Raw genomic sequence first — 26,732 nt, forward strand, 5'->3', positions numbered from 1 at the left:
CCAGGATTTATGATATGAAGTGACTGGAGTACACTTGTCTTTTAGCTCTTTGAGAACTCCTCCTAAAAGACCAGAGCAAATGTGAAACTGATATGTTATAGAAGGAAAAAAATAAAGAGGTGGACTGCAGTCACTGATTAAAAGGGCCACTTTATTAAAGGGACATGGCATAATATGATAGCTAATACAACCAGTGTGAAAAAGATGACTGTAACATTAAGATATCTAGGGTAGCATTGCCAACTATGAGTAGGAGATTCCTGGAGATTTGAAGGTACAGCCTGGAGAAGGTAAGGTCTGAGGAGCGGAGAGACCTCAGCAGGATATCATGCCATAGAATCCACCCTCCAAAGCAGCCATTTTCTTCAGGGGAACTGATCTCTGTTGTCTGGAGATCAGTGTAATTCCAGGAGATTTTCAGACTCCACCTGGAGGTTGGAAATCCTAGACAGCCAGTCAAGATGCCTTCCAATTGACAATTAATCTAAACCTGAAGCAGTACCTGATAAATCACCCATTTCTCTTGAGGGAGAGATAGGTGTGAGGTGATTTCCCTGAAACCATATTGGTTATATCTTATCTTGTCTACCATAACTCTCCCACTTGAAAGCCACTTGGTATCCACAATCTCACCCAAGATTGCATTTCTAGACATCTTCTCATATTCCCACTTAGTTCCCATTCTCTGTTCCTCCCATGTTTCCACCATGTGCTGTCTCTCAAAGACAAAGATGCAACAAGTTATTTATTGTTTATTAATTTATCATTCTTATATCTTGCTCTCCCTGGCAGAGCCGGGCTCAGAGCAGCTTACAATTCCTTTACAATTTGCTTATAAGCCCTCTTTGCAACCAGGAGATCTTTAACCGAGCTATCGGTCCAAAGCTGTCTCATTAATCACAAGAGCAGCTTACAACAAAATCAAACATATTAAATTAAAGAAAATGCATTAAAACCATTTATATAACAATAAAATCCAGCCCCATAAATATCAGCGAGCGATAAAAGCAGAATAAATATGTGCGTAAGGTGGCGCTCCTCGGTATTATCGCCTTGTAGGGCTCACGAGCAGTAAGTCCCCCCACCTAGTAATCAGACTAAATAAAGATGCTAAAGGAGAGGGAGGGGGGATAGGGAGGCCAGCACTGATAGAAAAACTGTAGCTGTGCTCAACTGTAAGCCTGGTTGTAACATAGGTTCTGTTGTTCTTGCACTGCATGAGTGGGCTTGGGTTCTGATAGGTACACCCCCCCCCCCATGCTGGCATTCTGTGTTTTGACAATGGGCCTGTTGGGCTCGCACTGCCAGAGTGGGCCTGTGTTCTTTTTTCCCTTTGCTTTTTATACCCCATCATAAGGAGTCTCAAAGCAGCTTACACTCTTCTTTCCTCTTCCCTTCAACAGATACCTTGTCAGGTAGGTGGGGCTGAGAGAGTTCTGAGAGAATTGTAACTAGCCCAAGGTCACCCAGAAGGTGTCATGTGGAGGATTGGGGAATCAAACCCCACTCTCCAGATTGGAGTCTGCCGCTCTTAACCACTACACCACCCTGGCTCTTCTGAGGGACACCTTCAGTTCCCACTCTAGAGATTCTCTGGTTTGACGTAGGTTTTGCTGTTCTTGTACTGCCTGAGTGGGCCTGGGTTCTGATGGGCGACTGCACATCGCCAAGGGTTCTGCTGAGCTTGCAGGAGTGCCCCCCACACTTAAGATTGCTGTGCAGAGTTTCTATAGATTGCACCTGGTTGTGTAAAGGATGGATGGGGGCACCATTTGGGGGGGCATAAAATTTGACCCCCTGTTCCAATCTTCACCAATCACGGCAATTCTTCTTAGGAGAGGCACCAGTAGCTATACTGCAAATTTAGTGCCTCTACCTTAATAAACAGCCTCCCAGGCCCCCCAAAATGATTCCCCATAGACTATAGTGGAGGGAAATCCATACCGGTATGGGAATTTGAGAATATTTGGGACTCCCAAAATTTTTTGGCTCCAATATACCTAAATCCAAAATTTATTGATTTTTTAACGCATACCCCTACTTGTAAGACTTTGCATTGTAGGCCTGAAGCCACACAGACTGAGGCACAAAGTGTCTAGCTGTAGCAGACAGTTAGTAGCCATCTTGCTCTAAAGCAAACCATAGTGTTTCAGTTTCATTTTAAAATCATTTTCATGTTCACAATAGTATCAGGCTATGGTTTGGTCTCATTTTTAATTTACATTTGGGGGGATTTATCTTATTCAAAATTAAAGCAGTTACTATTTTTGCCAGAGGAGCCCCGTGGCGCAGAGTGGTAAGCTGCAGTACTGCAGTCCAAGCTCTGCTCACAACCTGAGTTCAATCCCAACGGAAGTTGGTTTCAGGTAGCCGGCTCAAGGTTGACTCAGCCTTCCCTCCTTCCAAGGTGAGTAAAATGAGTACCCAGCTTGCTGGGGGTAAAGGGAAGATGACTGGGGAAGGCAATGGCAAACCACCCTGCAAACAAAGTCTGCCTAGTAAACGTCGGGATGTGATGTAACCCCATGGGTCAGGAATGACCTGGTGCTTGCACAGGGGACCTTTACCTTTTTTTTGCTAGCTTCAAAAAGTCTGTAAAAAGTCAGGTACAATACAAACAATAAACTTGTAATTATAATCATTTTAATACTGACAACCATTCCTAGCCAATGTTTTCTTAGATCTGACCATTAAGTCACAACCCTGTGCAGAAGTTTATATCTTTCCACTTATTATACTTTCGTTAAAAGTCCTAATAGTTTAGTTTCAGCTCAATTAGTTTTATAATCAGAGATTCCTTCTGAATGCGACAAAGATAACATTATGTCATCAGCATATAGACTGATTTTAAATGTATTCTCATTAATTTATCTCTAATGCATTCTGTATACTTCAGTGAGTAAAACTATAAATACTGCTTATAGCAAAAAGCAAAGCTGAGAAAGAACATCCTGACAGGCCTCTCAACATCTCACTGCTTTTAAAAAGGGGATTTTAAATATTCCTTTTTGTTTCTAATGCAGCTTTTTGACCTCGTGTTCAATTGTGTGAACATGAACTAATGTAGGAAACCACCATTTTTATGTAGTGTTCCCTGGTAATGTGACTATTAGTTGTGAATGAGCTAACTGGATGATCTTTTTTTGTTCATGTGATCTCGAAGATGCTACAGTTTCAAAGCTACCCATTGTTGCAGACGCCGTTTATCTTACAGCAGTGATTCCCAGACGATGGGCCCGAGCACACCATTGTATAAAGCTGTGCTACATCCTTCATTCTGTCTGCCAATATATGTACTGTGAGAATATATTGAGGGAGAAAATAAAGACATGCAAGGATTTTCTGGTGCAGGGGGTGGTTGATGCAGGGGATGGTTTTAAGCCTCCACTAACAAAAGGAATTTCTATTAGTGAGATAGGACTTCCTCACCTCCCTCCTCCGGCTGCAGACCAAAATACTCCCTGAACTGCTGCTCCTGGGGGGACAGGGAGCACTCAGAAGCAGCATGAGGAATGAACTGGGGGTCCACCGTGAGAGGGGGACACTGGCAAAAAAATTCTCCCTGTAGAAATTTGCATGGGATACAAGCAGACATCTTTGGAGCAAAGTCCAAAGTGGTCTCTGTTGCCCAGACAGCAGAATTCCATCCCTAATTTGGCAATGTTGACTGGGATAACATGCAGATACAATGGTATAGCTCACTGTTCTGTAATCAAGGAAAACATCCCTGAATTCTAGAATTTAAGTGTGACTAGTTTTAATCCAGGGGAAAAACAGTATTCCGTTAATCAATCAATGTATTATAATAATGCTACCTTACAATAAAATAACCTGATTAATTTAAAAAAATGGACAGCACTACCTTACGGAAATACACTATCAGGGCACTCTTCGTGAGAGTGCAACCTCTCTTTGGTCATGTATGCATGGCAGTTCTACCTGAAGTTCGTTGCTGGCCAGGTCAGCCCTCTCATCCAGGATTAAATCCCGGGTGGCTGCTGTTTTTCCTGTGACTGACCTGGCATTGAGCAGCAGGATTTTATAGTCTGACAGGCTGTGGATACACCACCATATCTCCCCCTACCCCACACACTATGAATCATGGCATTTCTGGTGGTAGAAAGTGCCATCAAATTGCAGCTGGTTTATGGTGACCCAATAGGGTTTTCAAGGCAAGAGACAATCAGAGGTGGTTTGCCATTGCCTACTTCTGCATAGCAACCCTGGACTTCCTTGGTGGTCTCCCATCCAAGTACTAACCAGGGCTGACTCTGCTTAGCTTCCAAGATCTCATGAGATCAGGCTAGCCTGGGCATTTCTACAAACATAAAAATCCATAATACAGGTAGGCACAATGTCACCAAGAAGACTTACAAATTAAAAAAAAAGGAGTGAAAAGGTGATGAGGAAATTGTTATGCTTGTGCCAACTGAATTGAACTGAAAAGGAAAAGCCCATGAGAAATAGTTTTTTTTAAAAAAAATTGTTATTTATAGTCCACCATTCTTGCTAAGATTCAAGGTAGATTACAAGGTGGTAAGTCAAGTATAATCAACAAGATCCAATGATCTTGTTGACATCCAATGAACAGCACAATCAGGTTTGGACTACAGAAATCTGAAAACAAACAGAAATCTCAAACTGAGCTGAAACAAAGCATGAACTTTTAAACATAATACATTAAGTGGTATAGAAACTACCTAGTCTGGAGCATGCTTACAGTGATAGGCAGCAATACAGTAATATAGGCCACAGTCCTTAAGCCTTTACCAGTGCAACCTTCTGAACCATTTCATTACAGTACAGACCTATTTAAAGGTAAAGGACCTGTGTGCAAGCACCGGGTCATTCCTGACCCATGGGGTGACATCACATTTCGACGTTTACTAGGCAGACTTTGTTTTTACGGGGTGGTTTGCCAGTGCCTTCCCCAGTCATCTCCCCTTTATCCCCAGCAAGCTGGGTACTCATTTTATCAACTCAGAAGGATGGAAGGCTGAGTCAACCTTGAGCCGGCTACCTGAAACCAACTTCCGTCGGGATCGAACTCAGGTTGTGAGCAGAGCTTGGACTGCAGTACTGTAGCTTACCACTCTGTACCATGGGGCTCATACAGACCTATTTACCTGTGCTAAAAGCCCTCTTGAATAATTCCGTTTTGCATAAATTGTGAAAGCCAGGACAGTGGGAGCCTTCCTGGCCTCCTCAGGCAGGCCATTCCACAAGGTGGGGGCCACAACAGAGAAGGCGTGAGTATAGGCTGAGATGAGAGTACATGGCAGAAAAGCAAAGGCAGGATGGGGTGTGTGTGGAGAAAGAATAGCTGATCACAGGTAGATTTGTGCAACAAGCACTATAGTGAGATATCAAGGAGGACTTTGGCTTTTGGTGGACTCAAGAAACACCCTAGAATCTCAACTGATAAACTCTAGTAATGAACTAGTACATCTAATTCTAACCCAAGTAAAGAAATAGAATGGCACTGCTTCCATGATCTGACTGCAATCCTTAATTGGAAGATCACACCAGAGGTGCATAAGATATTATTATTTTGATGGCAGTGCCCTCAGGGCTGGGACACCACTGGTGAAAACGACACCATATACCCTTCCATGTAGTTTCCCCATTGCAGACATAATCTGGAGTGGTGTAGGAAACAACCACAGAAAAGTATGACACTATATTAAGCACATATTAAGGGAGCATATCAAGAACAAGACTTTTCTTGAATGCCTTCTGCTAGTATGAGGGAACATTTGGGCCCTTTGCCAATAAAGAAACAATCACTGTCCAAACCCTTCCAGATCTTTATGTTCTTTGTGCTAGACAATTTGAAAATTGGAGAAACTGCTTTATGCCTCTTGTGAGAACAAAAACCCATATTATTCAATGATCTATTTAAAGGTACTGAGGGGAAAAGGCACTATGCTTCTTAATGTACTTGAAGTAAGTTAATTAAATTACTTTGTTCTCCACCCTTTTAGCATGCCTCAAGCAGCAACTCAATTGCATTTCTATTTTTCACAATAAGGTTAGCAATTTAGTTAATTGGAAGTGCAACAGGAGATTAATTGTACCTTTTAACTTCAAGGAAATCCTTGCTGCTTCTGGCATAGTCAAAATCACATATGAGCTTAGAGAATTTTCAGACACTTTAAAAAAATCCACATATCGTATTTCAATTAAGCTTTACTCTTCTGAAATCTAACAGTGATCCAGAAAATGATATCAAAATTAAGACAGGTTGTGGCTGAAAATCCTGGACTCAGAATGATCTGGTACAACTGACAGCCCAGCTCCTTTGTACTCATCCCGGTCAAATGCAGGCATGTGCTCTAAACTGAAATAGAAATTGATAATGTTGGACTAAAAAGACTAGCTAATCCCCAGTTTATACAGAAATCAAAATCCAGAGACTAATGGGGAGCGAAAGCACTTAGGTGGTGGCGTGACCCTGGCACCAGGGCATTTATGCTGGTGCCAGGCCACTTATGCCGGTACCAGGTAGTGGCGCAGCAGTGCCACGCATGGATGCTGGCGCAGCCATATGGCGGCAGTGCATTTCTGGTGCAGGGGCTCACGCCAGTGCCTGAGGGGACATTCCCAGGGGTGAGGCTGGCATTAGCTCTTTGAGCCCTTTTGCCCCGGGAATGCCTACTTTTGCCAGTGCAAACTTACACTGGCAAAAATGGTGGCACAGCCCATGGAACTGTATACAGCAGTTCTACAGGAGCTGGGGAAGCATTTATTTTCAATGTGCTGGCTGCAGTGCAGCAAGTTGTTCAGGAGGCAATTCAGCTGTGCCGTGGTTGTGCCGTCCCCGGCTGTGGTGTAACTACCCCCTCCAGGATAGCGCTGTAAATGTCTCTTGTTTTATACTCCCCTTTTCCTTTTCTACTCTATCTTGATCAGCAACAAAAAATAATCACGTCCTCTTGCTCTTTTAACGAGAAACTTTCAACAGCAGCACAATAATTTCCTCTGTCTGCTAAGACCTTAACAATTTTGTGACAGCACAGCAGCAAAAATGCCATCCCAAACATACAAGATTGCTTTAAATGACAACACGATATATTTAATAGTAATTGACACCACTGTTGCATAGGCTGCATTTAAAAAGAAGCCAGCACAGTCCACTCAGAAAAAAGCCAGGATTTTAAAGTATATGATGACAATTGAGACAGCACTCTAGTGGTAATCCTTGTGTTGATAATGTAGCACAAATCAGGCAGAAGAGAACAGGTGTGCTTGTGTTGCAGTAAGTGGCCAGCTCCTGGCAATGTCCTGCCTGCGGTGAAGATGATTGTCACTCTGTTTCCTGCTTCCCCAAAAGGTTTCTTGCTAGCTTTAATGATTTGCTGCATACCAGGGAGAAGGTAATGCAGCACAAATTGTAGAACATCCTCAGTCTGTGACAGAGATTGAAACCCTTCAGGTGGCTTGCTAGACAATAAATCTAGTGTCTTGCAAACTCTTTGCCCTACTGAATCCTGTTGTGGTCCTCCCCCACTCTGTCACTGGTAGGGAGTTTTGAAACCATTGAAAGAAAAACAACCCAGGGTAAGAACTGGTGCAATTATGCAAACCATTGGAATTGCCCATAAAACAAACACATTTCAGAATATGGGGTGACTTTGCTTGCAATTTTGCCAAATTTAGCACAGGCAATTGATCCTTATATCCACAAGTCTATCCTACACCAACCATTTCACAGGACAATTGACTACGTCAGTCAGTAGCCCAAAACACAGTTTTCATCACACATACTTTTTATATATTCTGAGTGACAGAGGGTGGGTTCTGGAATGAAACTTATTTGTTGACTCAAGATTTCATTTAAGGACATCCGCAAGGAAACATTTGAATTTGGGGGTTTTCATAAGGGACATCAGAGAATTTAATGCAGGGAGGCAAATGTTCTTTGAAACTGGAAGCTCATCCTCCCAAGCCTTTGATGGAAAATCAATAGTTTCCCTTTACTACCTTGCTCCCAGGAGTTCACAAATTGCAAAATACAATTTGTTTACTACTTTCACCTGTGTGTACCAATTCCTCTGAAAAATACAGTAAGAGCAGAGTTACTTGTAAGCTGCTCACGTGCAAATATCTTCAAAGGTTGACATGGCTAGCATAATAAAGCAGAGAATCAGTGTAGGGTAAGAAATAAACTTGGACTTTGGCCATGGTATTGGAATTTGGGGAGATACACTTGACCATAACCTCACTGAATGACATTTGGGTAAATCTCCGTCAGTATTTTGTACCTCATAGGGATACTCTAAGATTAAAGGCATCTCATTTTGTTCTGATGTGCAAATGGACACATTCTGAGCAATGAGGAAAACTGCAGTGAGAACTAAACTTCCAAGGGCATAGGAGGCTTGATGACAAGGTAGGTTCTTCCTTAAAAATGGGTAGATATGATTAAAAGTGGGAAAAATAACTTTTTCATTCTGTCTTATGTTTATCCCTTCTTATCTTTCTTCTATGCCATCTTAATTTTTGTTACTTTATACCTCCTTCCCCTGCTTTCCTCTGGTCAGAAGAAGTCCTGGTGTCGTGTATGCCTTAAAACTGTCAGGGGCAGTTGCACTGGCTACTTGTGAAGTAAGGTCTTTTATGCATGGCTGTTTCACTCGCCATCATCCCTCTGATGACTTTGGGTCTTTGTTTGGATTATGCATGCTGTTTCCGACCGTCAGAGGTCGCCTCACTCTCCCCCTGCGTTTCCCCGCGTTTTGCCCTCGTTTTCAAATTTGAGATAAAACAGGTCGCACAAATCACGGGGAAATGCAGGGGGAGAGCAAGGTGACCTCTGACGGTCGGAAACTGCATGCATAATCCAAACAAAGACCCGAAGTCATCAGAGGGGTAACGGCGAGTTAAACAGCCATGCAAGACCTAAGAAAAAAAAGGCACAATGAAAGCAACATCTCAAAGCTACTTTACACAATTGTATCTGCCACATTTACCTCGGCGTTTCCTTTATTAAGCATGAAATTTTTAAAAACACAATGAGCATTTGATGTTGCCCCATGACCAATAAGAGCTCTCTGTTTGGGAATTTGTATTTGTCATTCACCTTTTATGCATTTGCTGTAAGAAACACCAGTGTGTCTAAAGTGTCAAGTGGTTTTAATTTGCAGCATAAAGTGTTGTGGCTGTAATTTGTCAAGGTTCTAAACTGTGTTCTCTTTGCCAAATCCAAACCATTTAAAATGACACTAACACTGAGGACAGGGTTTCATTAGCTAGGACAAGAACCTGATTCGTTTCATAATGGTCACCTTTTAAAAATCATTGTGTGTGTGTGTGTGTAAAGTGCCATCAAGTCACAGCCGACTTATGGCGACCCCTTTTTGGGGTTTTCATGGCAAGAGACTAACAGAGGTGGTTTGCCAGTGCCTTCCTCTGCATAGCAACCCTGGTATTCCTTGGTGGTCTCCCATCCAAATACTAACCAGGGCTGACCCTGCTTAGCTTCTGAGATCCGATGAGATCAGGCTAGCCTGGGCCATCCAGGTCAGGGCTTTAAAAATCATTAACAAACACCAAATCAAAGCATCAAAGCAGGTTTTGGGGAGCCCTTGGCTGCCTTGGAAATTTATCAGAGGTTCCTTAAGAAGGATTTCAGAAAAAAATGAACATGCTTCTCTGAAAGACAGCTTAGCCTCCATTACCAGTCTTCTCTGCAATGTTCAACTGCAGGACTGTATTGAGTGTGTTGTAGTAATTCATGCAGGGCAACAGGCCTTAGGCCTTGATTACATGTTACATATAATTTGTGATCCCAACAGGAGCTGGCAGCAGCTCTTCAGCTGTGAGCTCAATTCTAAAGTGCCCCAGACATGTGATTATGATTGGGACCATGGCATGGAGAGAGGAGGGTCTTCCTGACCCATGGGGGGTTGTACATGCAAGCATTTCATGAACACACTCCTCAAAGGAGAAAATAACTGGTCCGTATGGGAAAAAAACATGGGGGGAGGCCCTCCCCCACCCCACCCCACAGTCCTGTGGTCCTTTAGAACTGAGTTCCCTTGAGAAACTTGTAGCTGCCATATGGTTGCAAGTCTCTGTGGAAATCATGTGTTAAATACGTAGTTTGGATTTAGGATTGCCAGGTCCCTGTTCACCACTGGTAGGAGGTTTTTTGGGCAGAGCCTGAGGAGGGGAAGGACTTAAATGCCATAGAGTCCAATTGCCAAAGCAGCCATTTTCTTCAGGTGCACTGATCTCTATCGGCTGGAGATCAGTTGTAATAGCAGGAGATCTCCAGCTAGTATCTGGAGGTTGGCAACCCTATCTGGACCTCAGAATGCTCTGAAATTCACAAGTTCCATGATAGATTCTTGTAGGTTATCCGGGCTGTGTAACCGTGGTCTTGGTATTTTCTTTCCTGACGTTTCGCCAGCAGCTGTGGCAGGCATCTTCAGAGGAGTAACACTGAAGGACAGTGTCTCTTCAGTGTTACTCCTCTGAAGATGCCTGCCACAGCTGCTGGTGAAACGTCAGGAAAGAAAATACCAAGACCACAGTTACACAGCCCGGATAACCTACAAGAACCAACGAACTCTGACCGTGAAAGCCTTCGACAATATTCCATGATAGACTTGCAAGTTTCCTTGGCAATGACTCATTGTAAAAAAAAATATCAAAACCATTGCAGTAGAGATCCAGATCCAGTAACTTATTTAGTAATGATTTACCCTAAACTTTTCCATAGCTAGAGAAATTAGTCTAACAAACTCCAGGTACAAGAACACCCATACGGCTTTAGCACCTCTGCTTCTCACTTGCGGCTCGGGTCACCATAAGTCGGTTGCAACAGCACTTAGGTACGTATATGGATGTATGAATGTGGGCACCCCTTGTCTTTCCTTTTTGTTTTCATATATTGCAGTTGTAAGCCTTTCTATTTTGCACATTTTTGTTGCTGGTATTAATTCATTTTGTATCTTTTGGGACATTTTATTGCAATTTGTATATTATACACAATTTTTATACCATTTTTGTGCCATTTACATGCTGTTGACACAAAACATGTGTCGGTGTTATTAATTTTAACAGTAATATTTGCACAAAAAGATGTGAAAAGGGATAGATACAAAAAAGAAAAAGACAAGAAAAGTGAGGGGAAGATGACAGTGTTGGGTGTGAGGACATGCAGGGTGGCATGTGAAAATTCTAATGTTGCTGCCATCACTACATAGCTTCTGGGCACAACCTGGAAGTGACAATGGTTTGACCATAGAGTTTCCATTGATTTCTAAAGCTACTCGTTGTCACTTCCACGTTGTACCCAGAAGTGACATAGGAGCGCAGAAGTGGGTAATTTTTCTTTCCTGCCACCACTTGGAGCAGCAGTGTGCAATGGAGGCAATCAGTGTGAGGCTTCTACCATAGGGGGAGACTTGGCAGCCCTAGGGAAAACCTTCATTCAAACCCTTGATTTTCAAACCAAATTTTGTAAGCATTGTTTTTATGACATTTCAGTATGCCTCTGATCTGGGGAAATGAACCACTCACATAAAATGAAGGTTCTGACCTCACACAACATTTGTGTGGGTGGATGGGAGGCTCTGCAAAGAAGCAGTGAATCTGCTAACAGTTTCAAAACAGGAAGCAGACTCTGTTTCTTCTAGAAATGAAAGTGAAAAACATATGGACTTTGCATACCTCTCACAATAATTCTGCGCACAATTACCATATATACTCGGGTATAAGCCGACCCGAGTATAAGCCGACCCCCACAAATTTGAGGCCAGAAAAGGGAATTTCTTATTGACCCGCGTATAAGCCGAGGGTCAATAAGAAATTCCTTTTACTGGTAATGCTGCGCAGGGATGATCTCGCCCCTGCCCCAGGTCTCCCTCCCGCCGGCTTCCCGGGCCCTCCCGACCCACCCCAACCCCAGTGCCATCCAAGGGGGGAGGGGGAAGAGCCCCTGAACCCCCTACTCACCAGGAGAGGCGGCGAATCGGCGGCGGCGCGGCCTTCCCGGCCCAGCAGGAGGCCCCTGCAGGCCGCTGCCAGCCAGAGGAAGCCGCATGGGCCCGGCGGCGATGGCAGCGGTGACGACGGTAAGTTCCTTCCTCCCTCCTCCCTCCCTCCTCCCTCCTCTACCGTATTGACCCGCGTATAAGCCGAGTTCGGCTTTTTCAGCCCTTTTTTTGGGCCGGAAAACTCGGCTTACACGCGAGTATATACGGTACTCCGGCCCTAGCCCATTGAAATCAATTGTCCTTGACTGAAGTAACTCTGCATATAGTTACGATAGAAAAGAGCAAGAGTCCAGTGAGCTGTGACTCACGAAAGCTAATACCCTGCTGGAAACTTTGTTAGTCTTTAAGGTGCAACTGGACTCTTGCTCTTTTCTACTGCCTCAGACAGACTAACACAGCTACCCATCATGATCTATAATTACAATGCTGGTCTCTTTATCCTGTCCATTTTGCACATCATTCTAAGTATGTACAACCTTTCAAAAAACGTCACCACTGTTAGCAAAACTCTTGGGTTTCACCTAAGGAAGATTCCCCATATTTGCTTCTCCATTAAATTCCCTCAGAATTTGGGTAGTAAGTCTAGTCATGTGTGAGTCTGGGCTTGGGTAGGACTACTGAAAAGGCTGGAATAGGGGCAAAAAACGACAAGGAGTCTTGTGGTTCTGGGGTCTCAAGAAGCCTAGCAGTCCACCTGCCTCATTTTGCTTTCAGTCAAGAGCAAGGGAGCAGCTGCCACAATGACGGCTATTCACAGCTGATACCTTAAATCAGGACTTTAGCAACACCTAGAAATTTCTTTAATAACCCAAAGTTGCCCACTTTAATCCTTTTATCACTTAAAATCATAGCAAGTATGCTCCTCCAGCAAGAGAGCACTTGTTCTGTTTGTCAGTTAGGCGAGCGAGAAAGTCTGAATTCCTACAGATGCTTTTTCCTGCTTTGCTTGCTTAAGCAATGGCAAGCTCCTCTCTTCTTTTCTCACAATGTGTGGTGGTATTTCTCTCTCTGATACAGCATATTGAGAGAGAATAATGAAGTACATCCCATTGAGTTCAGTGGGGCTTTAAAAAAAATTCTTACTAATACATACCCATTTTTCTTTCTGACTTTCTTTCCTTCTTAATTTGTGTTTGTTAAAAGTTTGAGGATCCTAGGTAGCCCTGAGGGAATCTTTGGGGGAGGGGATGTAGTGTTTTTTGGCAGCTTTGGCCTCTGGTCCGCCTATCATCAGATAGAAAAGGAAGACAGAAAACTGAAATCCCTATTTTAGATATAAGAGAATTGAGTAGCTAATAAGTGAATAATACTGACTGAGAGAGTTGTAGCCAGTAGTGTAGCCAGTAGTGTAGTGGTTAAGTGCATGGACTCTAATCTGGAGAACCGGATTTGATTCCCTACTCCTCCACATGAAGGTTACTGAGCCAGTCACAGTTCTCTCAGACCTCTCTCAGCCCCACATACCTCACAAGGTGCCAGTTGAGGGGAGAGAAAGTGATTGTGATTGTAAGCCACTTTGAGACTCATTATGGTAGAGAAAGCAGGGTATAAAAACCAACTCCTTTTCTTCTTCTTACAATGAAAGGCTTCATTGTAACCTAGGGTTGCCAGACCCCTGCTGGGGTGGGGGAAAGAGTTGCCAACTTCCAGGTACTAGCTGGAGACCTCCTGCTATTACACCTCATCTCCAGGAGATAGAGATCAGTTCACTTGGATAAAATGGCCGCTTAGCAATTGGACTCTATAGCATTGAAGTCGGTCCCCTCGCCAAACCCCACCCTCCTCAGGCTCTGCCCAAAAAAACCTCCCACTGATTGAGAAGAGGGACTTGGCAACCCTAGTGGGGGATTCCCTGCTTTGGGACTCCTCCCCTTGGCACCATCTGGCTGGCCAGTAGGGGTCTTACCAGGCTTAAAATGAGGCCTAGGCCTCGACATTGCCAGCATGATGATGTCACTTTAGGCTTACCAGGTCCCTTTGCTCCACCAGCAGGAGGTCTCCAGCAACGTTTACTCGGACGCGACGCAGACACTCTATCAATCTCGGCCGAAACTCTATGGTTTCCATAGAGTTTTGGTGGAGGTTGCTAGAGCATCCACGTCACTTCTGGGTAAAACCGGAAGTGACGTAGGGTGTGTCGCGCGGGTGCACATGCATGCATTGCTTTCCGACCCTCAGGTGGTCGGCGTGCAGCCCGGTGGATTGGTGGGATTTTACCCACCACCACTGGGCACTTGGCAACCCTATGTCACTTCCAGAAGTGATGTTGTCACACAGGTGATGACAGGAGAGATGCTCTGGGCAAAACACTATGGTAAAAAATGCCTTCTACCATAGAGATTTTGCTTAAATACTACAGCATCTCCCTCATTATCGTCAATGTGATGATGTCACTTCTGGAAGTGACATCATCATGCAGGAGACGTGGAGGCCTAGGCCTCATTTTAAACCTGGTAAGCCGATGGCCGGGGGGACCTGGCAACCCCATTGTAACTTGTAACTCTAACTCTGTCATGATGAGTTGTGAAACCTGCACCAAATAGGAAAAGGAATGGAAACTACAGTTGTATTGTAGTTGCAGGTGTTTCAAGCAGTTGGGACTTTTGCTTTCTTTAAATTACAGAAATGAGAAGCATGCATTATGCCAAGAACAAGTAATGTTAATGAAGCATACACTTCCAGCTTGTCTCTGGAAATGAATTATTAAAAGGGATGAAGAAAATGATTTAGGAGTCTGTGACTAATTTGGATATATTTTTTTAACATGAATCACTCATGAATCTATTGTAAGAATTAAGATTAGGGTCATTTTGATGAGCATGGAGAAAGTAATTTTCAAAGTGACAGACCCTGCAGGTTTTGCATAAGACTATCTCATTAAATGCTGGGGTAATTTTGTTGTGGAGTCCTGTAAGCATCATCAGATAGATATTTTTGCTGTACAGATCAGTAAGTCATTTTTGTAAGCCCTACAGTTTTGTGGCACAGTCCTCCATCAAATAAAACACATGTTCTCCCATTGAATGGAATGGAATAAAAATGCTCCAAGTCAATGTTGAGATGCTTAAGAGCATTGTAGGAGGTCATCAAGAAAACACATCAGCAGGCATTTGTTATTGGGAAGCCTTTTAAATATAGGATTTCCAGTGTTAGGGCCAAGAGTTGCAGCAGGTATCTCTGGGCCAAAGTATACCCCTGGGACATTACGTGGCCTTCCTATAGTCCATATTTCTCACTGAAGTCTGCTGGTTAGGCAGGGAGACCATTAGGGATTTTAGGGATTTGGAAGATAGGGAGCGCTTGGGTACTGTTCCTGTCAAAAGCAGCTAAAAGCTTAAATCCTTTCTGTTCTACCTGAGAAGGCCAAATCAGTCAGACAAGAAACCTGCTCTGCAATTGTTATGCTTTCTCAAGCCCCAGCTCTCCAGTAATTTAATTACTAACATACTGAGAGGTCTGGAGAAAAGGGAAATAAAGAAGCAACTAAGCCAGGCATACCACTGAAACAAACCTGTTTCTTAGTTGTTTTCATTAGTCCTACTGTGTGTTTCCTTCAAGCCAATAATCCCCACATAATAGGCCAAGGGAAGGCTAATCCCCTCATAATAGGCCAAGGCACCCTCATAATAGGCCAAGGCACCCAGAGTCCAGGCATTACCCTCATCGAGGATTAGAAGATTACTCAGTCACAAAAGCCCCAATTATAACAAAATTAATTTGTAGGGTGTGAAATACGAGTCCCTAGTTTCTAGGTCTGGAGACAGTGTCATCTCAAGGGGAAAATGGATAGATGTATGATTCGATCCAGATAAGTCTAAGATAAGATTTCTTCACTAGAGCTAACCAAGGAGTTGGGATTCAGCTTCCTCTGGATAGAGTTACACTCCCTTAAAGAGCTAGTTCACAACTGCTTCTATGAAAAGATGCTTAGATTACATCTGTAGCTTGTAGCTACAGGTTTGAGTGATTTGCCAGTTGTGGTTCTTCCTTGAGAGGCAGTATCTGGTCACCATTATCTGGTCACTTCCAGATTAGATCAGTTCGCTGTATGTGGGGTTGGTTTGGAAGTCAGCTGTCTCAAAATATAGTGGCAAGCCTGTTGGCAGAAACAGATTTTAAATCACACCTGTTCTTAAATATCTTAATTCATTTCCAGTTTGTTTCTGAGCCAAACACAAGGGTTCTCACATTTAAATAAACTGTTTGGGGCCAAGGCATTGGATGGGTCCCACATAGAGCTCATCCCCCTGCATTCAGAGGAGAGATGGGAAGACATGAAGTCGGGGCTTTTCTGTTGCAGGCCCTCATCTTTGAAATTCTCCCTCTACCTGGCAACTAAATCTATTAATCTCTTGCAAACTGACTGTGCACTGAAAACAAGGGAAAGCATCATAGGGCTCCCAAGCTTGAGTAAGAATTTTCGTGCAAAACATTTTTCGGTTTGGCCTTTAATGGATACAATTGGTTGCAAGAATGGATGGGCTTTTTGTGAAATTTTAAATGTGTTTGCCTCATGTGTTTTTTTTAAAAAAATAGTTGTACCTGTTTCTTCTGCCTTTAAACATGTAAACTGCTCTGTGTTTTGTGTATAGTGTTAGTAAAATTGGTGTCTTATGATTACAATCTACTTTTCATCAAAACAAATCATTTTTTGAGAAGGTATAATCTAGAAAAATTTTAAAGTTCACTTTTCTGAAACAGAGCCAATGCCTTGTGCCTTGACAGATCTTGTAGCTCAACAGAACTGATCACTTTTTTTTATGTAGTATGTTTCACATCAGATACGTTTTGATGGGCTAAAAAGCTAAGCCAGTATCATTAGCTGAGATTGACATCAACCTTTTGACAACTCCTGGCAATTACAACCAATAGTAACACTTGATCATCATCAAATTAGGAAGCTGACAAGGCCTTTCCTGTCACCTTTTAAGCAGATATTTATCAACTGCTGGAAGCTGGTGTTAGGAGGAGGGGGAAATCAAGGTAAGACACAAAACAGGGCAGGTAAGCTTCTGGCCCACACAAAGGTTCCACCACCTCCTAAAGGCACAGGACCTACCATTATTAAACCACACCCCAGAAATAAGGTAGGAGAACCAGTAAATACATTACTGTCATTACAGGGATCATCATTCCTGCAGTGAGTAGCCCACTTCCAAGCAACATCATGAAGCAAAGGGGAGGTTGATTCATCTATAGTGGGAGTATAGTGCTTATCTTCAAGCCAAACGTCTAAGCTCCCAACATGAGTTTCCCACAAAGTCTATATCAGTGGCAGCTTTCCTGCCTTTAACAAATGTGACAGGCAGAAATTCAACAAGTGGTATAGAAATACTGTAATGAGGAATGCTTTGTGGTTGAATGTATATTTGTTGTGCAGTTTCTGCCAGATGTTTATTACCACCAAAGAGTATAATATCTACTATATTTATATTCTGGCCTTTTCTTCAGCAAAGTCAGGGCAGCATACATGTTCTCCCCTCCTCCATTTTGGCCTCACAACAGCCCTGTGAGGTTGATTAGACTGAGCAGAAGTGACTGGCCCAATGTCACCCTCTGACTTTAATGGCTATGTAGAGATTGGAATGTAAGTCTTTCCACTCTTATTCTAACCACTATACCACATTGGCTCAAAAGAAGAAATGTGATAGCTAAATAGGAAATGCCTCTGTTAAGAGATGAATACCTTAGAGCAATCATGGAAAGGGAATATGACACAGAAAAAACTACTTGACAGCTCCCCAGACATTGGTGGTGGTGTTTTTTAATTGTCTGTGTATAGTAGTGGCTTTTAAAAGATTATTGAATACAAAAGCAAGCTGAGATCAATTTGGAACACTGTTTTTTTAAACTAACAAAGCTTCAAAGTGTTTTGGGATCATTTAAGCAACATTATTTTCCAAGAGTATCTGTAAAATGTAAAAGAAACTCACTGGAGAATACAGACTTCTATTTCTGAGGGGGAAAAGCAAGGCCAATGAGAGAATGAATGAGTTTGGCATTTGACACTGTGTGAATATACCGCTGAAGAGAATATAGGAGTATGATCTTCTGAAAAATAAGAGTTCTATTATAGCCATGAGAATTTCAACAATGAGATATAGTTTAGAGGGCTGGAAGGGACAATTTCTGTCCCCAGTATGAATGGGCACAAATTGGACATTATAATTGCAAACAAATAGAAGCTGAGGAGAGAAAACTTTCAGTCGTCTTGGTTTCGGACAGCCAATTCCTGAAAGGGAGGCAGATAGGCGAAAAATAAATAAAAACATAATTTTCTGAGAAAAACCACAGGCCTGTGCCACAATTTTGCAGGAGTATCTCGACGCCTGCAAAATGGCTCCTTTCCAGCCCCAAAGAGAAGCTGCCTAAAGGCAGCTCCTCCCCAGGGAGTTCCCCCCCCCAGGATGCCAGCACAAGCACTTGTGGTCGACATACACCACCAGAGAGGCAGTGTGGGTGCAGGAGGCTCGCACTGCTGGGCAGTGCCCAATAAGTTGCCCTGAGCTGGCATCCATGCCAGTTTGCACAGCGCAAGTAGCACGGATTCCGGCGTAGGGGTCCCACTGGTTCTTGTGCAGCTCCACCCACCCTTCAGGATTGCACGGATACATGTATTACTTTAAGATCACAATACTGAGAAGAATTTTTAAAGACAATTTAAATTGATGACTTCTGATCTAGAATTCAATACAAATGGGCTAATGTTTCTCTGTACATGATAAGGATGGTGGCTGAATCTCTAACTACCAAAATGCCTTGTATTCATTTGGGTATAGGCATGTTCTCAAATTTCAGTCTTAGTTCCGCCTTCCTTTACCTTCCATCCCACTCCATATAGGATATTGTCCACACAATCTTAGGCCCCAAATAAACTAGGGAGTCTCTAAAATTAAATGCATCAGGCTAGTGAACATCAGCCATGTAAGGAAAGTTTCTGCATGTGGATCAGCTTTGTAATGAGTATGATGTGAGCATGTGAGTGTCTTATTCATAATGTGTGTGTATGTAAGGATGATCCCTGTTCCCACCTGCATAAATTGACAACACGTACCTATTGGGCAGGATCAGAGAAAGGAGGCACCTGTATGCATATTATGACCTGCCAATATTTTCTGCCCACTTCCTAGAAAATGATTAGCGTGGTCCCTTGCCAGTGCTGATCCCATCTTTGGCAGAGATGGCCCCATGAGTGAATGGCAGGCTAGAGTTCCTCCTGACATTTCAAAACTCTGACATTGGAGGTGAAGCTGGAGATGCCTCCTTAAGTCAAATCTCCATAGAAATTTTAAAGGGGTGATAGAGAAGTTATAGAAATTTCAGTATGATGTACTGGAACTCTGTCTGCATGTACTCTATATATTTCAAAAAACATTGCACTTGCCGTTCAAATGGACAGAGAAACTCCCTCTAGTGACTACAGGGGAAAAAACAGAACCACATTGGGTTTGCTTTAAAATAATGTCTGCTGTCCATTCTCTTGTCTTGGAATGAGAGGGTGGGAGGTGAATGGTATTTTTGCATTTACTGTAGATTTCTCCTTTAATTTGGGTGGGTTTCATTTACAATAAGATGAGGGGTTTCTTTAATTGAACACAAAGTCACTCACAGTTCCTTGCAATCTCGCTTGTATTTTTATACACAATATAATAGCATTTTTTTTGGCTTAACCTTATTTATGTATTTATTAACTTAATTTATACCCTGCTTTTCTCCTCATTGGGGTCCAAAAGTGACTTACAGTGTTCATCTTTATAATAACCCTGTGAGTTAGGTTAGGCAGCCATTTTACTGCAGGAATTATCTTGCTTTAAAAATGCCACAGGGGCCCAATCCTGGTCAGGACTGCAACACTTGAGGGAGGACAGACTCCTATCTCCCCACCAAATGACACTGGGGGAGATAGGAGCCATCATCCCCCATCATCCCCCCATGCCATAATCTCAAGCAGGACCCATAGCCAGCCAGCTGGGTGACCTTGGGCTAGTCACAGCTCTCTTGAGAGCTCTCTCAGCTCCACCTACCTCACAGGGTGTCTGTTGTGGGGAGGGGAAGGGAAGGTGATTGTAAGACCTCTACAAACAGGAGGAGCAGCGCAGCTCACTGGCTGCACAAAAAATAGTTTGCTTTGAAGCAGATATTTGCTCATACTTGCCTGAATCATTCTGGGCCCTGTTTTGTGGAAGAATGTTTGGTTTTCATTTTAAAGGGATGCTAAGGAGTTTCCCGTAAGTTTTTATTCTTTTAAAACACAATCAAGCTAAAACCTTTTTAATAACACTAGAAGAAACTAGATAAAATTCTGCTGGAAATTGTCTAATAAGAGGAATCTTATCTGGTACTTCTCATCAAGGTTTCACTCATCTCAACAGTTAGCATTAAACTTTCTGCAGCCATTGTCTTCTGTAGAAGCTTGCTAGTCTCAGGGATATACCCATGACAGATAAGGACTGTTTATCTTCAGTTGTGATTACAAAATAATAACTGCACATACATGACCTGCTATACTAATTTCAAAGAATCAAAAATAAAATTTAAACATCATAAATTATTCTTTTAAGTAAAAGCTTTTTTTTTACTATATGTGTAAAAATAGCAAAATAGAAATTTTAAATATCTTTAGTTATACTCTCCATTGGAGAACAATAGATCATCCATATAAAAGGCATTTTTAGAGCACCAACCAAGTGTTCATAACATTAATCAGAGATGTCTATTAGAGAGCAACATATGAATGACAGAGCTTTGTTTTATAGCTTTGTTTTTTCTTCAGCTCTGATAAATCATCCCATAAAAGTAGCCATGTAGCTTTGGGTGATCTAAATTCTATCCAGGCTACAATTCACAATGTGCAGCTCGAAAGTTTGCTGTCCTACTCATCCAGCTATTTCAACCAAAGTAAAATGTGCAAAGTAAAATCTGGGCACTATACATCAGGAATGAAGTATTTATTTCATTATATGTCAATAATTAACACACCCTAATCTGCATGTGGCATTAATTGTTTTGCTTCTTGAAATTGTGTTAACATTTATGATTCCGGCAAATCTTTGGGTTTATTTTTTCTTTGAGTTTCCTTTAGTAATTTATCTTTGGATTTGTTTTGTTTCACTCCTTTGGTACCTGGCCTTGCATTATTGTTATATCCAATTTTGTTTTATCATATCTGAAATCCACATAGGAACAGCAGTGTAATGACAATGGCTCTCAAGCATTTTTAATGTGTAGTTTGAAGAGATCAAAGATTGTATCCCATGGTGCATTCTGCCTTTCTGGTCCCATATGCTATTAACTTCCTAAATTTTGTAGCGTATGGGTATCAGCTTTTCTGTCAAAAAAATAAAATCATAAACATTAAATTCTGAAGTATACTTTTTTTGTAGTGAGAGTTTTTATCTCCAGTGAAGGATGTGCAATTGGAGCTAGCTACACACACATGATGTAGTATGTGAGAAAAAGAGGAATTGCACAGATGGTTCATCTGTTGATCCAGCAGTAGGGATGCAGAGATTTATATCCTGTCAGTTAATGACAAATAATGTGGATCAAAATTAAACAGAAGCACCTTAAAGTTCTGAAGCAACTTACAGACTATTTATTATAGAACAAGCTTTCCTAACTCAGAATTCACTTCATGAGATACATAAAGTGTATGTCCATCAGGCATATATGTTTGAACATACAGCTACAAACAACCCTGGCATGCTCTCTTTCTAATCAACCATTTGGAAGCCAAGCCTGGATGCACTATCAACAGTGCTTGCAGGCTGGGAATCACCTCCTTCCCCCTTCCCTGCTCAGAGCCTCCTGAGACAGGAGTTACTACTAGGGTTGCCAGGTCTCTCTTTGCCACCGGCAGGAGGTTTTTGGGGCAGAGACTGAGGAGGGTGGGGTTGTAATCAGTTGTAATAGCAGGAGATCTCCAGCTACTACCTGGAGGTTGGCAACCCTAGCTACTACCCAAAGTGCTTCTACACTGTTGCCTGCTGCCACTCTTCCCTTCCCAGTGCAGCTTACAGAGAGGGACTGGTGCCAAACAGAGACAGGTGAACTGATCTCTACTGGCTGGAGATCAGTTGTAATAGCAGATCTCCGGATAGTATCTGGAGATTGGCAACCCTATGGCATAAACTGTCCATCAACAGTGGCTACTGTCACCAAGCTCAGCATGGATGGCTTGTGCTGTCACCAGAAATGTGTCCTAAAACACATGCTGCTCCTGGGTCCAGACAACTCACACCATGGCTGGTGGGTGCCTCTGGTCCAGACAATTTGTGTGGTGGCCTTGTAAGTCATCCAGGCCTGGCACAGTGGTTGGACTTGGCCACACAAGTCATCTGGTGGTGCGTGGTTGAGGAGATTATGTGGAGGGATGCAGGCTCATGCCCGCTCTCTTTCTCCTTGCATTGACAGACAAGGAGGAGTAATGTAATGAGGGCTAGCTGCATCACATGGTCAGGCCACAGATTGTGAATAAGTGAAATCATTATTCACAAATCTGCAAATGGTGAGGGTCTACTGTACTATTACTGCATAATGGGTGATGAACTGTACTTTCTGAAAAGGTTTTAGCACATGCCATGTACTGATCTAATTAAAAGGGGATTCCTCCCTCCTCAGTTAATTAAGTATGGTATGTAGCCTTCAGGGTTTTATATGGAAGTATTAACAGCAAAGTATAGCAAAACCCTGAATGCAAATATGATTGCCATGTGCTCACAGCAGGCGGTAGGCAAAATAATTTTTTTAATCATCAGAAGAAATGTCAGGCCCCTCTAGGAATCACCAGAAGCTCTATGGTAAAACTAGAGAGGTTTGGATGATTCCTAGAGCAGTATGATATTACTTCCATCAAAAACTGTGATGTCACTTCCAGGTTTTCCTGGAAGTGATGTCGTACCATTGCCACCCCATGTTCTCCTTCTGGTTGTCAGGCCTGGCAACCCTATGCAAATGAAATGGAAGAGAAGCTGATTCATGTTTTAATTTCCCAATATTAGGGATTGCGTAGCATAATTTGTGCCCTGACCTGGATGGCCCAGGCTAGCCTGATCTCATCAGATCGCAGAAACTAAGCAGGGTCATCTCTGATTAGTACTTTAATGGGAGACCACCAAGGAATACTACGGTCGCTATGCAGAGGCAGGCAATGCCAAACCACCTCTGTTAGTCTCTTGCCTTGAAAACCCTACTGGGTTGCCATAAGTTGGCTGCAACTTGACGGCACTTTACACACACACTACATAATTTGTAAAACCATGATAAGAAGAACACAAGGGTGAATGATCCAGGTTTTGAAACCTATCAAAATTAAAAGTGTTTAATCTTATCTAGTATTATCATTTTAATGACAAACTAAGTTAGCTAATTGAAAATCAAAAGGATTTTTAAAGGAAATACCCCTTTTTCCATCTACTTAACACTTAACAAGGTTTTTTAAGCCAAACACACATAACTGAGGAAAGGTATTTTGTAGATAATATGATAGTTAGTTTCAGTTCTTCATTTAGAATCTAGGCCATAGTCCTTTCATTACAGATCTGCAGAGGTTAAACCATTTTCATTACCACACATGAAAAATAGCATGTGCTTTAAAATAAAGTTGTCAAATATTAAATCTTAGACCTAGATCATCATCATTATTTCATATGCATGCTGTGTTACCAGGAATCGGGAAAACTTTAACTTTTCAGTTGAGTTAGTTTTAGTTTCATGGGTTTATAAATGTTTATAAGTGGTCTCTTATTCATTCCAGCCTACTGATTTACCTATATAAAACACTGTATTCAAAATTCAAGCCCCCACGGAAAGCCAAGAATCTGTCAAAATAATCTAAAGTATTAGCACAGCCTTTTGCAGCATTTAAAACACATTTTCTAAATGATAGGTCTTTTCCCTCCCCCTTGTCTTTTGTTACCTACAGGATTTTGGAGAAGATGATTCTCTCTACATCACCAAGGTAACAACTATTCACATGGGCAATTACACGTGTCATGCCTATGGCTATGAAGAACTGTATCAGACCCACATTCTTCAGGTGAATGGTTAGTAAATGGCACACATGACAATCCGCTGAAATGTTCCTGTGAGCAATGCTGAATGTTAATATTGTTCTCACAAAGCCACAAAACTATGGATACCACAGCTTTTCATTGTCACTGCAGAAAGAAAATACTCTGTTTCACTGGTAACTTGTCCATTTAGATAAGTGCCATAAAAAAGAAACTATAAAGAGACATCAACAGTTGTACCAAAAATATCAGCTACTTTTTTTTGTCTATGGCAAATATAATATCTGAGTAAAAAAGGCAGGTGCAATTTTCAATCCATGCTTTTTCTATTTCTGTCAATCTTGAACATTTCTTGTGGCCAATTACTGCTTCCTATTGATAGGGCTCGCCTTCCTGACTACAGGCAATCTACAGCAATACAGGTTTCTTTCTCTCACAGCCTCACTCCACCCCACTTCCTCAAACAATAGGCAGTTCCAGGGAAATCCTTCTACAGGCCTGGTTCCTTTGTGAAGGGCAAAGGACTATATGGAGGAGGCCTGAAGTGACCTAATTTGTAGTGACTGTCTTAATTTAATAAGTATGAGTATCATTTTTTTCTGTGGATCAATATGAATGCAGCTGGATTTATTGTGCATGTTTCATAGTGAAAACAAGAAAAATGTTATTTGTATGATGAATGACTGGCAAGGAAAACCACAGAACAACAGCTTACTTGTATATATATATATATTACTGACACATTGGGTATATTTAGGTGTCAGGTTGCAATGTAGGTTGTTCTCATCTTTGAGATTTAAAGCCCCCCAAAGGCTTTGAAATTTAAACCCAACTTCAAAGATGATCACATTGTAGACAGTAGTTCAAATTAGAAGCGTACGCCAGCCTGTCTTTTCTGATACAAGAAGTTGGGAAAGGATGTATGTTCTTTGTAGATGAAAGCAAAGGGAAGTGGGTTTTGTAAAAAAAAAAAAAACCTCTGTAAGGCATCTTCCTATCAAAAGGAAATCTTCCCATTACAAACATTCTTCCTTGTTTGCCTGTAATATGCCCAAACTGCCACCAACTGTTAGCAAGCATGTCAATTGTGCGGACATCAGTTTTGACAGAGCAATGCTGTAGTCTGTAGGAAATGTTCTGTCTTATGTAGCACTGAGGTTTCCCATGTTACCCCTGGAGGTTTTTCCCTGAAGTGCTTTGTTGCAGCTCTTAATGTGCTTCGCTACCCTCCGCTTCTGTCCTTTTTCACTTCATCGATTACTTGTTCTGGCAACTGATGTTAGGGCAATGGATCAAATAATGATGACCAAACAATGCCATATCAACTATGGGAGGCAGTTCTAGCATCACAAGAGAGATTGTTTGTCAGGAGTTTCTTGATTTTATGATTTGGCAGTTAGGGGACAAAGTCTTGAATTTCCTCTCGGGATGAAGAGCAGATGCTAGCCAAGGAACGAGGTGAGATGTTGGCCAAGGAGTTAACTTCCCTAAAGTAATGTGTCTTGCATGTTTTACACAAATAAACCTGTTGATTTAGATATCTTTGCACCCAATGAATGCTGTCTTAAAAATAACAGTATGTTTGGCTTCTGTCGTTCCATTTGAGACTAAACAGCATTAATACCATTTTAAGACAGTTTAAGACAGTGGTCTTAAAGGGGTATAACTCTACTTAGTATTGCACTGCTAATCTCCTCAGTGTATGAGAAGATAGATTCGAGTCCATAGCACCTTAGAGACCAACAAGATTTTGGGGGTATAAGATTTCAAGAGTCAAAGCTCCAACTGACTTTAAAGATTATCCCCCCCACACACAAAATTTTGTTGGTCTCTAAGGTGCCACTGGACTTGAATCTAGCTATTCTACTGCAGACCAACAGGGCTGCTCTCTGAAACTATCAGTATATAAGCTTTATTATTCATACTTACCTGGGAATCTTCTGCAGATAATTCTGCATCCAGCAGTGTTAATAGTCAAATAACCATACTTAATTGGTTTTCGTAGGTTATCCGGGCTGTGTAACCATGGTCTTGGTATTTTCTTTCCTGACGTTTCGCCAGCAGCTGTGGCCGGCATCTTCAGAGGAGATGATGTTACTCCTCTGAAGATGCCAGCCACAGCTGCTGGCGAAACGTCAGGAAAGAAAATACCAAGACCACGGTTACACAGCCCGGATAACCTACGAGAACCAATGAACTCTGACCGTGAAAGCCTTTGACAACCATACTTAACAATGAGTAAATATATATGGCCATTCCTTTTCCTTCTTATGTCAAATCAAAGGTGCCCATACAGAACAGGGATATAGCTGTCAGTAAACCCTTGAGTGAATAGTTCTTCTATCACAAAAAAAGTGTACACAAATGGTTATGTCCTGACAAAACCCAAGAGTTAGTTTGTGCACTGTAACATTGCTCCAGGCCACTGTATCTTGTTCCTGTTTAGCCCATCATCTTGTACTTTATGCCCAGTCTGTGCAGCTACCACACCACTCAGTCTTTTCCTTCAGTGGAGGCACAAGCCCCTACAGTTCACACTTCCCACCTGTACTCCTGTGCAGGCCTTCACATGCATGTGCATGATTAGTGCTCCATCATCTCAGGAAGGGGCACATAAATATATGAACTGTGGCTTAGAAGAAATAGGGCTATTCAGAAGAAGCCCATTCCCACTACCTGTCTACGATAGGCAGTGCAAAGGATTTACAATATCTTT

At 42.1% G+C, this 26,732-nt stretch overlaps 1 protein-coding gene across 2 annotated transcripts in view; it reads left to right on the forward strand.

Moving 5' to 3' along the window:
* Positions 1-26,732, forward strand: part of FSTL4 (follistatin like 4) — a 524,276-nt gene that overhangs the window by 450,200 nt on the left and 47,344 nt on the right. For both annotated transcript variants that reach the window (XM_056864231.1, XM_056864239.1), the window contains exon 7: positions 23,929-24,049. In XM_056864231.1, coding sequence (XP_056720209.1) covers positions 23,929-24,049 — 121 coding nt within the window. The remainder of the gene's footprint in view (positions 1-23,928; positions 24,050-26,732) is intronic.

Source organism: Euleptes europaea, chromosome 1, assembly GCF_029931775.1.
Source record: "Euleptes europaea isolate rEulEur1 chromosome 1, rEulEur1.hap1, whole genome shotgun sequence".
In the NCBI taxonomy this organism is placed as follows: Eukaryota; Metazoa; Chordata; class Lepidosauria; order Squamata; family Sphaerodactylidae; genus Euleptes; species Euleptes europaea.